The sequence below is a fragment of the Paramormyrops kingsleyae genome, chromosome 10, assembly GCF_048594095.1.
Source record: "Paramormyrops kingsleyae isolate MSU_618 chromosome 10, PKINGS_0.4, whole genome shotgun sequence".
Lineage (NCBI taxonomy): Eukaryota > Metazoa > Chordata > Actinopteri > Osteoglossiformes > Mormyridae > Paramormyrops > Paramormyrops kingsleyae.
Genome location: NC_132806.1, coordinates 32,895,814 through 32,913,602, shown reverse-complemented (window position 1 = coordinate 32,913,602; position 17,789 = coordinate 32,895,814). Strand labels below are relative to the sequence as shown.

Below are 17,789 nucleotides of genomic sequence, written 5' to 3'. Positions count from 1 at the left end.
AGTGACAGCTGGTCTTTCAGTATCAGTAGGCAGTGTGAAATCTCTGACTTTTATTCTGTTCTGGTGGATAACCACTGCAGTAAAACCCCACAACCTATATTTCATTGGCTTGTCAATTATTTCCCCACATCAAATTACACGAAAGCACATAAAACATTAACTGGGATTCTTGATTCTTTGATCAACTTTTTTTTTCAGCGTCCTATCTGTGGGTGCTGAAAAGGAAATTCAGATGGAAAAAAATTGATATTACATTGAATTTTGCAACAGAGGTCACCATCAAAGGCTGAATGCAGGTAAATAAATGGTGGACTATGTGGGGTCTATAAAAATCATACTACAAAGTGCACTTTGTTAGATACTAACCTGAATACAAAATGAATGATGGCAAATTCAGTCGTTAATATGATATGTTTGGCATTTTTCAAGCTTATTAAAACGGAATGCTAAATCTATGTTTTATATTAGCACATAATGAGGTAAACATTTTAATCTTTTTATGTCCTTATTATTATTCATAATTAATGCACTGACGAATTTAAGATTCTGTCTTTCCAGAATCTCAGTGGGAATGGATGGACCTGTAAGGTGTGACCCTTTGATGCTCTTGCTGTTATTTGTTCACTATTACTTGATTGTTGAGTGTTGCTATTAAAATATGTGCATAAATGCTGCAGGCGATGTAGATAAATATCAAGGTAAGTATATAGAATTTTTAGGTCACAGTCAAGCAGATCTTACGCCTCATTTCATTTCTTCTTCGTTCAGTGAATAATTTGGTGTTTAAGGCTTGAAGGTTTATGTCACCCAGCAAATGACACTGTATTTGCTCTGCGATCTCTGGGTGCTCATGGTATCTTACTCTGATCAAAGCAAATAGCATCCTTTGCAGCTATGCAGTATTTGAATATTTCTCAAAGAGCTCTTCAGGACCGTCGAGTGAATCTCACCACAAAACGACAACAAAAGACCATTGGACTGGAATAAGTAGGTCCTGAAGAAGGTGATCCATTGTTGCACATCTCAATGCATGATTGCCCTTATGCTAATCAAAAAAACATCCAAATGTGAAGGGGCTCTTCACTAACCCTTTCATTTTAGACTATCCTCAAATTTTAGGGAAGCCCAACAATGACTACTCCATATTTTATTTAAAAAAGAGCCACCGCTCATCTTTTACACATGTTATTGCTGTCATTCATCTGGTACCTATGCAGGATTCGTTACTTTAGTTTCAAGGTACGGTATGCTGCAGATTCCTTTAACAAGCCACTTCAAAAGCTTATTGTCTTTGATAAGGGCAACTCAGCAACCATCTATATTATTTGTCATAATAAAGGCGGATGCGCTTATTTTCGATTTACACATATATGAATACTACCAACACACCCTTCACGTCAGTACCGATGGATTTAATGCAAGATATGTGTAATTAGCATAAATAAATATTCAAATATATTAGCGTACGTCTGCTTAAGCGCAACAGAATTACACTTAGGTTTATGACGATGCATATCTACTATATTAGACTACTCGAGAATTTTACACGTATTTATAGTGAAATATTTATTGCCGAAAAGTATGGTGCCTAAGAAAAATGCAGGCAGCAAAATAACTACTGAAAACAATTACTGACATTTTAGCTTTTTAAAAAACAATATAAAGAACTCTTTGCTGTAAATGGTAGCAATTGTAAATTTTTAAACTATTTTCAGTCCTACTTTCCCCTTTAATTGTCTTTTAACCTGCTCCAGCATCAGCACCCAGAGCCGCTACTCCCCGATGTTGTGGCGCCGTGTGCGCATGCGCGTCACATTGGAATTACAGCACTGAGCAGAAGAAGTTGGGTCTGCTCTGTCTTCACACCATAAAATCATAAAATCATATCTGAACTATGGCCATCATTAGAATCCGCCGGAGAAGCTACTTTGGGATCTGGACTTTTCCTTTGATAGTGGCTGTTGTCTGTGCACAAAGGTAAGCGGTCACGTTGTACATTTTAATAATGAAAGGTTTAACTATATATGAATTAATTTAGTGAAACATTTTCACCCAAGAATGTTCCTTTTTCTTTCTCTAGTGTCAATGACCCTAGCAATATGTCACTGGTAAAAGAAACTGTGGATAGACTGTTGAAAGGATACGACATTCGCTTGAGGCCAGATTTTGGAGGTAATTAAAATTATTTAATACGGCTTTTAAATGAATGTTTTTCCCGTATTATAAATGTGCTTGTTGAAATTTGTGCTTTATTATCCGTGAGGACACGTGGAAGTTCAGTGTACATACCTTCCAGTCACGCTGGCAGAGGTGAAAAACCATCGGGCCGGATATATGATCAATGGACAGTATCGAACCGCAGCGTTACTGGGGTCGAGAATCATGTCAAAAACAGTTATAACAGCTGAGCGCAACTCCGGCTTATAAACATTATAGCTAAAATACAAATATCGTGTTATGTAACGTGTATCTCTACGGGGCCAGCGATGAATTGCATGCATTGAAGAGTCACAAATGCCTTAAATATTTAAGAATCACGTTTTCAGTATGGATCTGAAATCAAGCATTAATACACAAAGAGCAGGGTGTTTTACCGTTATTCGATGCCTATCAGTTGTCTACAATACAGCGGGGATATGGTATAACCATTTTAAAAGTACGATAGCTCTTATACAACATGACAGTATGACAGTAATTTCATATTTACGATAGAAATTGCGGGGCTGCTTTGCAATGTATTAGCATGCTACATACCTGTCAACGGTAATATTAAAATAACATGAATCATAATGTGTGCAATCTTGGATTACAGGTGCACCAGTAGCTGTGGGGATGAATATAGATATCGCAAGCATAGATATGGTCTCTGAAGTCAATATGGTAAGTGTTCATTTGCAATCTTCTTTCATCTATGATAAGCAGCGTATTGGTTTCTGCAAAAGCAGCGCTTTTGCGCATTCGATAGGCGTTTTGTAAGAATGTGAGATCGATTTCTTTTTAATTTGCTAATTTTAACGGCTGGTTTGGGGAATAAGACATCGTTTAGGGTATCCGGTAATACGAATTAAAAATGTAACTTTGATCACACAGGCAATCACCCTTTTATTAAAGGTACACTGTGCTCCAAAGGGTATTAGTTACCGTATCCCGTTGCCAGTGATATTAAATCTTTGTTTCATTAAAATCAGATGACAATGCAACAGTAGCGCCGAATGTGAGGAACCCAGATAAACGAAGAACGAGGCTGTCGAATGGTGCATTTTTGGAAATACGGTTTATTAGGGGTTTATTGAATAAGGAGGAGGAACCTCGTCATAAAATGGCCGACAGTGGTGTATAATGACAGATTACATTTGAGTTTCATTGCACGCCGTCCCTAATATGCTTCAGAGAGTGACAGTTATATGAACAAACAAGTTCAAAGAAAAATTTATTTACATCTGGGTCATACAGTACACGAGGACAGAAACAAAGTTTGCTTCAACCAAGAGCACCCCCTAGTGATGCCGAAGCATAAATTCATTTAATATTTGTAGTTATGAAAATAATCATTATGAAACCTCCTAATTGTTTTAATGTCCATTGAAAGTGTCGAAGCTGTAACTTTGGGGTATCCACGTGATCCTTCGTTTTAAGTATTGCAATTATATATTAATGAATATTTGAACAAGCCAGTGAAAATATATAAATGTAATAATTGGTGGTTTTAAATGTTATCTGAAAATGTTAGTAGTTTATAAGTGGGCAAATTAAATTATATAAAAGAGAAATGATAATAAGAATATTTTAAAGATAACTCGTATTACTGAAATGATTATCAATAATAATAATATAAATAATAGCAATAGTAATAGCAATGCATGCGATCAAATAAATGATCACAATCAGAAGTAACTCATGGTGTAAAGTGTGTATTATTTGCGAACCAGCTTTTTACCCAGGCGGTTCCCTTAAACGTTCACGTTAAAGCTGTGGGAGTGAGAGTGGCGCTGAAAGTGCGTCACAGAGATTGGGCGGTGATGTGGGCCTCCTCATCTCCTCCCTAACAAACTCCCACTCCCTCTGTTTGACTTATTTGGCCCTCTGTTCCATTTGCTTTGTACATGTTTTCCATGTAGATGTCTACTCCATCTGCATAGGCTTCCCTGTTATGAGCAGAACCCTTTGGGTCCCCCTGAGTGGGGACAGTCCTGCATTTATAACCTCTGTGGTACTGACCTCACATGCCGCATGCTCAGGTAAATGCAGCGTTCTGTGGTTTTGTTTGTTCCCGTTACCCTTGCGAGCCCTTGTGCCCTGGGCATGTATTCAAAGCCCTTTGCGCTGAACCAAGGTTGGATGTGATGTTGGGCAATGTAAACCCGTTAGTCAGGCTGCCACAGAGCCCCTAACGGGCTCACAGTGTCAGCGGTGGGCTATTTGGTGGGGCAGCCACAACAAAGTCGCAAGGAAGGTCACTTTCTCAAGCGGTGCTAGGTTCAGGTGACTCACAACAGAAAGCAAACGAGCTATTAGTAAGAACCTGGAATTATTTGTGTGCATCAGGAGGACGGCTGCTGTTTTTTAGTCTGTAGAAAAATGTTAACAGCTACTCAGTAAAGCTTGGTGCTTATGGCTGGACCTCGCTATAAAAACAGGAATACACTGAGAGGTTTCTTTTTCCTGGCCTCGTGTTTTCCTTGCATGCACAGAGCTGGAGACTGTAATGCGAAGTGTCCCCAAACTGTGTGAAGCTCTCAAAATCCCATTTGCAATCCTTTCGTTGATTGAGAAATTCATGTGGTGTGTGGGGAACCTCGGTGGGGTGAATGTCTGTCAGAGTCTCTCAAGAGATGAATAACAGGGGGCAGAACATTGGAACAAACCACTTAGGTAGACCCCGCAACAAAGAATAACTCATAATGCAATATGATAATGCCATATAATACATCTTCCAACCACATATCATGTTCAGAGTCATTATGCTGTATTATGTTGTTACAGTACATGTTTTTTCTGGTAGTATCAGTAATTGGGTGAATTGAGATCATTAAAATATTTGATTCTATTAACTTTGGTAAAACACATTACTGCTTGATCTTTAATATCAACGTTCAGAGGGTTATAAAATATTTTATTTATCGTATCAGCTGATTAACAATTTGCCTTGTTTTCTTTCTCTACTATTCTTGTGCTCTGGAATATTATGGTTGCCATGGCTGGGTTCTGTCGAGTTACAAACAGATAGAACGTAGCTATTGCCTGTAACGGTGCCGTCCCGTTTTCCATAGGGTGAAAATTTCAGAAGTGGCGAGTTTTATTTCCAGGTGGAGTGACGATGCTCGGCCACACAGCGACGTTTCTTTGGGTTCTTCTTGGGTGGGGAGTCGTGTTGTATGTTGGCCCCCTCTTAGAGAGTGGGGGCGGCGCTGGGATGGCATGTGCAGCTGACGTCGCATTGAACAGCGTGTGAAATATTTATAGGAAGCTTTCATTCGGCTCGTGGGGCAGATCCAAAAACGCAACTCTCCATTCTGTGTTGAAATCTTGCTCAAGGGCAAAGTGGCACAGATCCATTCACACTGATAGCTCTGTTTCCCCGGTCGCTAAATGCTAACAGAAATACCTTCGGTTACAAGCTTCATTATCACGGATCAAAAAAAAGCACATTTAAGTGCAATTTCCAAATTTCTCTGAAGAGTTAGTCTTTGAAATGATCAGAAGCCCCTCTGTATTTTAATGAAACATGAATACATCTGACTGACATCATTTCGGACACTCATTCAGTTTAAGTGCGTATTTACAATGTAATGTGTTTTCATTTCCTGTATTTCCCATACAAATACTATCATGTCAATTACATGTATTGCCTTGTCAGACTTAGGCTGCAGCCTAACATTCTCTCCACTAGGGGGAGTTGCAAGGTGAACAAGCTATACACCTCTATGTGGCTGTTGCAACATGTTAATTTTATACTGTGTTGATGCATTGTAGTCGAAGGGTGTTTTGCTGATTGAAATGTCAAATTAAAATCATCTAATCATCTAATCATCCAGTACATTGAAAACTGACATAAACCATAGAAAAGTAATAGTAGTATTTTTTTGCAGACTGTTGTACAGTCTGTTACACAAAGTTTTCTGTAAAACACAAGAAAAACAATAATGAAAATAACAGAAAACAATGGGCCCTACTATAGAAGTGTTGTGTGCACCATTCGTGAATTATTGTGTTCTTCATAACGTTGTGAGTTAAAACAAGCTAATTAAAACAAGCCTTTTTGTTATGGTTCTTTTCATTTGAGAATTTCTGTATAGTGATTTAATAGACTTTAGCTTAAGAAGCACCATTAATTGCCGTTTATATGTTGCACATGCTGTCATTAAAAGATGCTATGAAATAGCGACTGCTGCAAATGTAAACACACTCTTAAAAATCTGTGCTTAACAACTTGTTTCCATGGCAACATGATGTGTGTATTACATATATCAGCTTTTTCTGTTTTTAGACTGGCCTGATATCTGTGTGAAGTTCAGATTAAAATGAGATCCAAAAGTACACAAATGATTTTGACTAAACTTGTATGGGGAAAACTTGCATATAAAAGATACATGATGATGCAATAAGGTCTTTATGATGTCATAATGGCTATCAGTGCTTGGCCGGTATGATTTTACCATTGTACCTGTGGCTTTTGCATACAATAATTGAAAGACAACAGAGATGTAAATTTATGTTTTTTCCTATACTGGATGGTGTTTAAAATAATCAGGAGCACGCCGCCTTTTCTGATACAGAATACAACTCCAGACGAAGAATTTGTCACCCACAATGACAAATCATTTTGCCTTACAGTTCATGAGATGTAATGCAATATGTGTAATTTATTAATGATGATTTTACGGGCCCAGAGCATCCACTGAGGCACAGCAGAGCGGCATCTCGGTGACAATGAAATGATTGCTGTAATAAGCCCTGAAGGTCACACAGGGACGTCCGTCATGCTCCGCCGCCTAATTAGCCGTCGTAGGTGGCCTGTCCGCTGCAAAAGCCGTGTCTCTTCTTCATCTCCCTCTTATGTTCGATCGTGACGCTTAAAGTGCTTAGATTCTCGGACTGCTGAGTGACAGCACTTAGGTGTCAGTCACCGGGAGAGGGACTTAATTAAAAACCCGTCAAAATGACCCACCCCGCAGTTCCACGACAAATGACAGGGCACTTGAGACAATTTCATGCCGTGTAAATCCCTTTTAAATATAGCAGAGGGAGTTTGCTATTTCAAGGGGTGGAAGTCTCAGAGTGCTTTGCCGGTCAGAATGAGAAGTGGACTGCGAGGGTTTGGGCCGGAGGGGGGGCACAGGGTAGGCTTAGCTGCGCTTGTATGTTATGCACTTGTCCATGTTCTGACAGGCATATCTCATCTGATAATTACTGCCATGGACCTCAAAATTAGGGCCGTCAGCAACAAGTCTACTTATGTATGTATGATTATGAAGTCTCAACACGGACCATTAGCCTTAGAAAGGCAGTCCATGAAACCATAGTCAAACTTAAATGACCCAGCAGTTGGAAATACAAGTGTTTTTTGGTGTCTCTTAAACTGCAAATCATTGGAATAATAAAATAAAAGCAGTTATAAGATGAATGAAGCCTTGCAAAAGAGAGAAAGAATGAAAAATCCCACAGCCCTGTACAGTGAGGTTAAAATTCCTCGGAGTCTCACATGATCTGTGACATCATTCGGAGCGACAGTGTTTTCTGGCAGTTTGTCGGTTTTCTTTTTCACAATCGCTGTGCTGACTTTCTGTTAATTCTGTAGAAAAGTGGATTTTTTTTTTCTGCTATAGAATAGAAAAGGTCAAATAAAAGCGGCCCAGAGCATGTGGAGAGCAGAAGGTAGCAGCATTGTCATGTGGCTCCAGTGCATCAGCTCTTCAGATGCAAAGGAGTATCATTGTCTCCTTAAGGAGGACATTTGATGAGGCACTTCAAAGAGCTGCAGTGACAGTGACCTTTACAGTGTTCCTAGGGCTACTGCTAACAGTGCGTGTGCATTTATGTTTGTTTTGTTATTATACTGGAAGTAACTAACCTATTGCAGTGAATATGCCCTAGATAAATATGAAGTTTAGGTCCATTGTCAGAGTGCAAAGGTCAAAATGGTTAGTGCACTGAAATATTTAAATCAAATATGACAGAAAGCCAGCCACTTCATGAAACAAATATCCATCGATTGATTATTCGTTATATTTCCATAATCACTTATCCTTTGCCAGGTCATGGTAGTCTTGGAGTCTGTCTCTGCATGCAGTATACCAGGCAAGCTACATGATGAACTGGCAGAATACAGAACATTACATTACAGACCAATCACCCTTACAGACACCCAGATGTGTTAAGGGCAAAAATACGGATAAGGGTTTCCTTTGTAAATGTTTTAAATGTAGATTTCTTTCATAGTTTGCATGCAAATCCATGAAAAAGAGAAGCAAACAAGGACAGTTTTCTGATTATTTTTCTTGTTTCATTCAGCCACGTATTTTTAAATACAACAAACATTTGTTTTTCACAAACACGTTCATGCATGGCTGCTAACAGTAATTATTTCTACAGTCACACCTCTGTCTGCCTCCCAGCATCACCACCTCTTTTGGACTTTAATTAGCCGGAGGATTGACCTCAGCGACAGGTTAAAGCAGTCTTTGCATGACAGCGAACAGGGCAAAACGCTAGTGGTTTCTGTAGGATAGGATGACTGAACAGGAGCTACCTTTACGCCAAGCACCATAAATCCACTTATTTACTTCTCTGAAGCTGGAAGGCACAAATACTCTACCTCATTACAGCACTCCTGAGACGGAGCGTGTTAAAGACTAAGAGGCAGCCCTGCCTTCTTCACTCCCCCACCTTTCTTGGGCCACTTGGTCACATGACTGCATGACGGGGATCGCTCTTGAGAAAGCCAGCAATTGGCATTTGCAGGTTTTCAGACAGATAGGCCAGGAAATGAGATTTGATGCTGATATTTCTCACCGGGTATGACGTTTATACTTAATTTAGTCAAAAGGATCAGGTCGGATCGCATCCTTCCTTCAGAGTAAGACTGCAAGTTGGATGACTGAAGGTCGTTGCTTTCCAGTGCTGTTCCTCACTTGCTGATCTGATGCAGCTTATTCCAGAAGCTGGAATGTTTGAGCTGAAGAGGACCAGTCAGTGGGCAGAGTTCAATATGGTGTTAAAGCTTCATTTATCCCGTCACTAACGATATCAACACTGAAATGTATGGTCAGATTGTCTTGATTTGTATTTAATGGACTTAATCCTGCATGAGAGATTTATTTATGATATAGATATAGATTTATGATATACAGTAGACTTATTATATAGTGCATAGTACGGTAATCCAGATTATGGTGACTGTTTTTAGCAAAATGGAAGCATTCTGTGTGCTGTTATTCTTAATCTTTCAGGTCCCTGCTGCCTGCAATCAGAAAGTGCCATATTTACATTTGAGCTGCTCTATAACCTCTGATATGCCTCAATTCTGGTCAGACCCCGAGAGTCTATTTAAAACTCATGTCATTTCAGAAACTGCATGCTTGATGTAATGGGCAGGGACTGTCCAGGTCTATGTGTAGTGCTCTTATCGATAACAAAGTAACTGGCTGAATTAAAACCAAGGACACATGGACCATTTCACTATTGAGATGTTATTGTTTTTCCGACAAATAAGAAATCTGGTGGAACCACCCTAAGACTATGATAATGGGGTCATATAAACCCCAGGTGAATTTGGTCAGGTCACATGCAGGTAGGAAAACTAAAGTATCAACTCTGTTAAGTCATTCCCATGGCTGATGAATCAATGGTTTCTTATTTTATTATTCATTTTCCCCTAAATCTTGATATCTAGCCTTGATAGTTATTTGTTGGTGCTTTGGGGAAGTTTCATGATAATTTCTCCTGACAGTTTCACAAATTCAGATTAAACAAGAGATAAATAAATATTTTTTCCCATAATCCCTTCATTGACAACACACAGAAAAGGTAAATGTGTTTGTAAATATGTCGCGGAAAAATCCAGCTTTTTAACAAACAGTAGTAATGGGCTTGATGTAGTGACGTGTACAAGCCACTCGTCCTGGGTTTGCCTGCCTTTGGTTGCACTCTGCCTTTTAAGACCTATAAATATTTGATTTAGTGGGTCATCAGTCTGCTGAAGTATGCTAGATAAAACAGTCCCCGCCGTAGTCAGCGCTCAGCCACCTATCCTCCATAACCGTTTACCCAGGGCAGGGTCACACTGAGCCTGGCGTCTGTCCCAGGAAACTCAGGGCACGAGGCGGGGGACGGCCTGCACTGGATGCCAGTTCGTCTCGGGGCTCCATATTAACGTTTCTTCTTAAAAACACTTTGTTTCAGCGTCCGCTGTTACATGCTTTCCTCCATGTCAGCTTTAGGCGTCCTCGCCTTGGGGGCTGGTGATGGTGAGATTGCTCACGAAACTCTTCACAATACTTCCCTAACAACTGGATTTCATCAGGAAGACATAACTACCACATGAGCCTTATTAATAAACGGCAAAAAGCTTAGCTTTAGAATAAACACACACTTAATTATAAACCAGGACAACTAACAGCATTATTCACTTTGTAGCAAATTACACTAAATCCAAAGTATTTCCCTCCATACTGTAAGGTAATCAGAGTAACACATTGTGGACCCCACATGCCTACACACTTATTACTTGATTTCCCTCCAGGTCATGTCACTTTTTTGAAATGGTATTTAGCAAATGTGCTGTTTTCTCACTGGGTTTGCTGGTTTGTTTGACTTTGGACACATATTGACATACAGTACACACAAACTCTAAGTGACCACTTCACTAGGTACACCAGCATAGTACCCGCTTCACTAGGTACACCAATGTAGTACGTGCTTCACTAGGTACACCAGCATAGCATCTGCTTCACTAGGTACACCAACGGAGTACCTGCTTCACTAGGTACACCAGCGTAGTACCTGCTTCAGCAGGTAAACCAATGTAGTACCTGCTTTACTAGGTACACCAACGTAGTACCCGCTTCACTAGGTACACCAGTGTAGTACCCGCTTCACTAGGTACACCAGTGTAGTACCCGCTTCACTAGGTACACCAGCATCACATCCACTTCACTAGGTACACCAGTGTAGTACCCGCTTCATTAGGTACACCAATGTAGTACCCGCTTCACTAGGTGCACCAGTGTAGTACCTGCTTCACTAGGTACACCAGCATAGTATCCATTTCACTAGGTATACCAGTATAGCATCCGCTTCACTAGGTCCACCAGTATAGCATCCACGTCACCAGGTACACCAGCATAGCATCTACTTCACTAGGTACATAGCGTACTACCCGCTTCACTAGATACGCAGCGTTGTACCCGCTTCACTAGGTACACCAGTGTTACATTTGCTTCATTAGGTACACCAATGTAGTACCTGCTTCACTAGGTACACCAGCATAGTACCAGGAATGACCTGCTTTTGTCTTCAGCGCCACTTTAGTGTTTAAGGAGTAGCGTGTTCAAAGAAAGCTTTCCGGGCACCACTCACCACAGTGTCTGGAGCTTAGAGAAAAGCATAGTGAGCTGTTATGGCTACCTGCCTGTTAACTGCGTCTGTCCATTCTGGCCTGACCTTTTCATTAGCAGGGCACTTTTACCCACAGAACTGCAGACTGCATGTTTTTGTTTATCGTGGCATTTTCTGTAAATTCAAGACACTGTAGTGAGAATTTCGATCAACTAGTATAAAAATGTCTAAAGAAAGACTAAAGGGTCTTGCTGGTTCAGGTCCCAAGACGACACCACATTCCGAAAAGGCAGAAGAGAGCTAGAGAAATATCCAGCCGTATAAGTATGATTGATTAAAATCATTGGAAGGGTGACTCTATATAGATTGGAAACCTGTTGGTTGCTCTGTGATATCGTCAAATCCTCGGCTATTGTCGTTTTGGCAGTTTGCTTCTGAAAGACTTCCAGGCCAAAATCTACAGATGGTGCCTCCGGTCTGGTAAGATTTGCATGCCTACAGGAAGTGACAGAAGCAATCAATCAACGCTCTTCATTCCTGAGCTTTCTCCTCGCCACAGATATCCGTTAATCTTATTACAGTGGATAATTATCATTGCCGTATACGTCATAGATTTATTGTCTCCATTGTTTTTATCACAGAAGTCACAGAAATCATCAGCCAATCATCTTTCTATCTTGATACATGTGTTGTCAACCCAAGAATAGTGTTTTTTTTTTTTTCGTTTTTCGATGATTTCATTATGTATTATGCCAAAAGGCTATTGCTTATTGACTTGAATCCCTTAATTATGACAGTGTTTATTGGTCTCTGTGTATTACAAATGATAGAATCTCAATTTAGACAACACTTGACGGAAACCCAGTGGCTCGGCATTGAGTAGTAATCAAAGAACACATTAGCAAGTAGAGTGGTTTGTGGTCACTGGGAGGCTATGCGTCATCTGCTTAAAAATAAGCTGCACTCTATATAATGATTAATCGGCTGATATATTCTATACTACAGGCTGAGAAGGCAGCGTGTTTGGGGGGTGCTCTGTAGGTGGTTATTCATTCTATGGCAGTGACTTGTTATGTAATATTGAGCGACATAAATTGACATGCAGAGTATTGAAAATGTATAAACATAGATGGTTGCTTTAAAAACCCGGACAAAGTCACTCAGTGGTTAAATGTACACTACAAGTCAGCACAGAATAGGCAAGGGGACTCGAGTTATGAAATTAATTTGTGATAAATGAGTGTGGTGGTTCTGAAAAGCCGTCCAGAGATGCTAAGATGCCGCTTTTGTTTAATTCAGCGTCAGATCCCCTTTCACCATTTATTTTTACGTGCAAACAAAGCACCACAATTTGTACCTCAGCTTTGTGTTGTTGTGCGACAGGGTGCCGCAGCGAGGAGTGAGCATAGAGAGAGTAGGCGTACATGGGCCCAGAGAGCTGTGGGAGTGAGATCTGGCTCTCATCCTCATTACGCCGATTTTGCCCTGCCCTCCCCAGCCCCTGTTCTGTCCCGGTTGGTTAAAAGGAGTGAGCTTGGTGGTGCTGTCAGCTTAGGGAGGGGCATCATGTTGTGTTTACCTCCGTTACCTTCATAGCAGGAGCACTGTAAGAGGACGCCATGACTGGCTTGATGTTCTAAACCATATTCTACTCTAGCATCTCACACCAAGATTTCATAGGACCATTTTGATCTTAATATTTTGCCCTTGGATTAATAACCAATCAGGAAGCCTTGTAAGATACCCCAGGATAACAAATATTTATAATCGCGTGATCCTGACCAGGATAAGTAGCTGGAAGTTGGTTAATGAAATATTTCTCATTATTCTTGATAATATAAAAGGGTTACAGGAGCAGAATCTTAATTACTGCGCAAGTGACTTGAAATGAACAAATAAATCACAAAATAAAACTATATAATTTATAAACACCAAGGTTAATCACTTAGAGTGATGTAGTTCTGCTCCATCCCATAATATCTCTGAAATGTGTTAGGCAGTCTCTAAGCAAATTATGTTGAGTGGAGTATGCAGTGCTTTGGAATTATGCCTGAATTTTGCTGCATGTGTGAAAACTTGCTATTTACCTCCCTGGTAGGGGGCTGTAACCATGTTAGGGGGTCTTTTGTGGAGAGTAATAGCAGCCTATGCTTCTGCTCCTTTAGTCCTACAGACGGATCGTTTTCTCCCAGGATACTGATCCTTATCTGGGATGTAGAGCCTCCATCAAGGTTTCCTGGTCTGTCCGGGTCTCGCTTGTCCATTACCCAGACTGTCGATTCTCTCCTGCTCCGTTCGGAGGCCTTGAATGCTTCGCTCGACGAGACGCCAGCTGACAGCTGAACCATCCGACTCCCTGCTTGTAATCTTCCGTCAATGTCTATCCTTCCTTGCCCGTTTTAGGTCACTCCTGTGGAGAGGCAATATTGCTTTTTCAAGGACACCCTTCTTCAAACGTGCTGAAGTGTTGGTGACGAGCGCGCATGGTACGCGTGAAGAGGATCGTGACACAGAGCAAGCTTAGCGATGAAATTAAAACCCCCTACAAGGGTTTTGCCAGTTAAATGTTTACGGAATGGCCGGGAAGGCTATGGTGTTACACCAGTGTTGCCTGCGTAAATACTGTACACAACAGTAACCTGCTTATAATGTGTCATATACTTCAGTGCCCATCATTACCTGTTATATAGCATGGCTTATAGGATTTGATTTTGCACAATGGGATTTGTGTTTCCTCAGCAGATATGAGCATTTAAACGGCTTTTCCCCGGCCTTGCGTGTAAGAATCACGGGACCGTTATCAGTATTCTCACAGAGACGAAGGTGACCTCTCAGCACTCTGAAGAGATGGTCACCAGGGGGCGTCCTTATTTTCTTTGAAGATCAGAAAGGTCTAATTAAACTCCTTCAGCGATGTCAGCTAAGAAAGGAAATCCCATCAGCTCCCGACAGACGTGAAGAAGATGAGCATCGCTAATCTGGGCGCCCGGACGGCCGTGTGGCGTGTCACGTGCCTGATGAGGCACAGAGGACTTCAGCAGCCCCTGCGAGCCCCAGAGAATCTGCCAACTGCACAGTAAACATTGCCCCCATTGCCCCCACGGTTCTGATGATGCGTTTCAGGATGTCGTTCTCAGGACATGGTTTTCCACTAGACGTGTCTTTGGAAACAGGATTGAAAATAAATAATGAAACCATTCCAAACGGCTAGCTGCTGCCTTTCTGGGATTCATGCATATTTTGTATTTTCTGTGTGTTGCCCAGTAGACATATTCTAAACATAAACTGGGATTCTCCTTGCTGTAAATTATGTAATTTCTTCCCGTACTTTTACTCTTCGCTGGCTTTTCACTTTTGGATTAGAATTATTCTGGGCTCTCTACAAATAACTTACTTTTTCCCAGAGTATTCTGGTCCAGATCCAGTGGGCACCATCAGCTTCAAAGTGCCCCCCCCCGTCCCCCAGCAGAGGCCAACATAATTAGTGCTTTTCCTAAAACACTCTTCAGATCCACCAGGATACTTGAAACACCTCATAAATATCATTCAGTTCCATTAAAAAGTTTTGGCAGATAAAAATCTATAAATGCACTTTTTATTGCTGTGACAAAGTTTAATGTGTCTGGCAAAAGGTGTGAAGTACATTGATCGCAAAGAACATTGAAGCGTTTTAGTTTTAACAGTAGGGGATCTATTTACTTTAGTGTCCCAGTTATGATGATGTAGGATATTTTACAAAAAATAAATCTTTGTTTTTATATCTCTTTTCTTTTGTATGCCACAGCTCTGCTCTTGTCCCAGCACATCATGACAGTTTACTAATACAGTTTATTTTTTAACGTTTGGTTCACTAGGTAAAATATTCTGTAGAATTGCTCAGGCAGTTGCTCTGGGAGTCCCGAATGAGGCACATTACCTGCAGTGTGAGGGAGCGTCAGTTACGGCACTATGGCCATGTGGCGCGATTCCCTGAGGGTGATGCGGCTCACAGGATCCTCATTGCTGAGGATCTGAGTGGCTGGACCAGGCCGAGGGGACGCCCACGTAACACACAGACAACCATTTCCAGAGGGTGGGACTGGGCCACGTATCCCCCAACCTGACCTCACCATGGATGAAAGTGAAAACTTTCATACAGCACGAGATGAGTGCGAGAAGAGGCAGGGAAGGGAAGCGGATGGCCGGACTAATCTGTGCCGTACGACTTCCCTGCTAGCTGCCCTCCTGCCACTGTTTCACCTCCAGGGGGCGCTGTGACGTCTTTCAGAAACACCTGCTAGCGATGACCCAGTGGACATGCTGCAGTCACTCTGCTTTTTAATTAAATATTGCAAATCACAGTTTCAGCTGTGCAGTTGTAGAGTTTGGGGTTCGGTGTGGAAAACAGGATGAGCAGTGCCTAAATGCAGAGCCGTCATAAACTGCTGTGTTTACCCGTCAACAATATCCAGTCAGAGGCTGCTTTTTCAGCTTTCTGGTTATACTTCAGGTTTGTGCTAATTAGGCATCAGGCTGGCTTGTACATTGGCTTCTTGAACATACTGAAGGACTGTTTGTGTATTTAATTTCAACACAGTGCATGATTTTGCTTGCTGTGAAGTGAGTATTGTCTTGCTTTTCCTTAGTCGAAGCTCACTCAGGAAAATAAGTTTAAAAAGCATAGTCACATAGTGGTATCAGAACTTGGTTTTGGGGACCTGGGTGACAAGTTCTGTGATGATCAATGCCCTGGAATTCAGCCAGCGTAGAAGCTCTTTGGTGTTTGTTATGTTGAATGTTAACCTATTTACCGCAGAAGGTCTTCATGTCCTGGAAGAACGTTTCAGTACAGCCTCTTAGAGTATACATCTAACGGGCTTCGTAATACAGTAATCAGACTCAATGCCTTAATAAATGTCCTGCAAACGTGCCTCATTTCACTACTCATTATGTGAATTAATGAACAAACATTCATCCAGTTTTTTAACTTACTTAAATAACCACTCTTGTGTCTGCTATAAACTCATATGCACCCTATTTCTTTTTACTTGCTATCTGTAATTTTGTTCACTAAACCATTTGTACTGTTTTCTGTCATATTTTTGTGGTCAGAGGTGACAACCATATATAGTGTTTTCAAGGGCTCTTAGATACTTGTCAGGTTTAGAGAGCGAATCGAGGGACACTAAAAACTGAAGTGGCAAATTTCTCCTGGCAGATATTTTGAGTTGCTTCTTTTGTTTTATCGAAGCACTTATGAAGATGGAGATGAATGTTATCAGGGAGTTGGGCTGCTTTGGTCACTAACTTAATGAACCTTTGATCCAAAGTCCATGTCATGGCCAAAGTGAACTTGCTTTGTAGCTGTGCTGTTTATCCAGATGTTTGTGCTCTTCAAAAAACATTTCTGCAAGTTAATTGTGATGTCTTTTTTCTTCTAGGATTATACCCTGACTATGTACTTTCAGCAAGCCTGGAGAGACAAGAGATTGTCCTATTCAGAGATTCCTCTCAATCTTACTCTGGATAACCGAGTTGCAGACCAGCTTTGGGTGCCAGACACATACTTCCTGAATGACAAGAAGTCATTTGTACACGGAGTAACAGTCAAAAACAGAATGATTCGCCTGCATCCAGATGGAACAGTGCTCTATGGTCTAAGGTAATGCACCGCTCTTTCAGATTTTGCCCATTTTACATTATCAGCAAATGATTATGTCGGAAATCAGTCATGCATTCTGAATTGCTAAATTGTGTGAACTGCAGTGTGCGCAAGAGTCGTTTGGGAACCCAGATCTGGGGCCATAAGATGTCCAATGCAGTCAGAGGCCTTGTAGTCGTGTCTTAGGATGAGATATATGTGACATACTTAGCATACAGCCTTAAGACGACCATGACATAAATATTTCATGTCATTAACTGTTACCTGCTAATTGTAGACACCTTTCATGGTTCGTCAAGGGACTGTGTGTTACAACATGTGGACCAGTCTCCACATCCACATTTTAATTGCGGTGTACTTTGTACTTTCATCAGCAGTGATTCATACAAAGGGGACCTGTCCTCTTAGGTAGGATTAGCCTACAGAAGCTCCATTTTAAGTGTGCACTTGTGTTGGCGCATGCTGACTCTGGGTAATGGTTTAACTCTTGAGAAATTGATTTGAGGTTAAGGTGGCGATGAGCGAGCATTACCTTCATCCTCTCATATGTAATTACCATAATTATAAATACTGCAGAGGCCTGATATTCCCC

General features: G+C 41.0%; 1 protein-coding gene across 2 annotated transcripts in view; it reads left to right on the top strand.

Annotated features, from left to right (window-relative positions):
* Positions 1–606: 606 nt before the first annotated feature.
* gabrb2a (gamma-aminobutyric acid type A receptor subunit beta2a) overlaps positions 607–17,789 on the top strand; it is a 40,269-nt gene continuing 23,086 nt past the window's right edge. Inside the window, exons 1-5 of one of the 2 annotated variants that reach the window (XM_072717716.1) lie at positions 607–1,003; positions 1,755–1,977; positions 2,081–2,172; positions 2,813–2,880; positions 16,977–17,197. In XM_072717716.1, coding sequence (XP_072573817.1) covers positions 1,895–1,977; positions 2,081–2,172; positions 2,813–2,880; positions 16,977–17,197 — 464 coding nt within the window. In that variant the 5' untranslated portion in view covers positions 607–1,003; positions 1,755–1,894. The remainder of the gene's footprint in view (positions 1,004–1,754; positions 1,978–2,080; positions 2,173–2,812; positions 2,881–16,976; positions 17,198–17,789) is intronic. The other variant, XM_072717717.1, reaches the window with a different exon arrangement.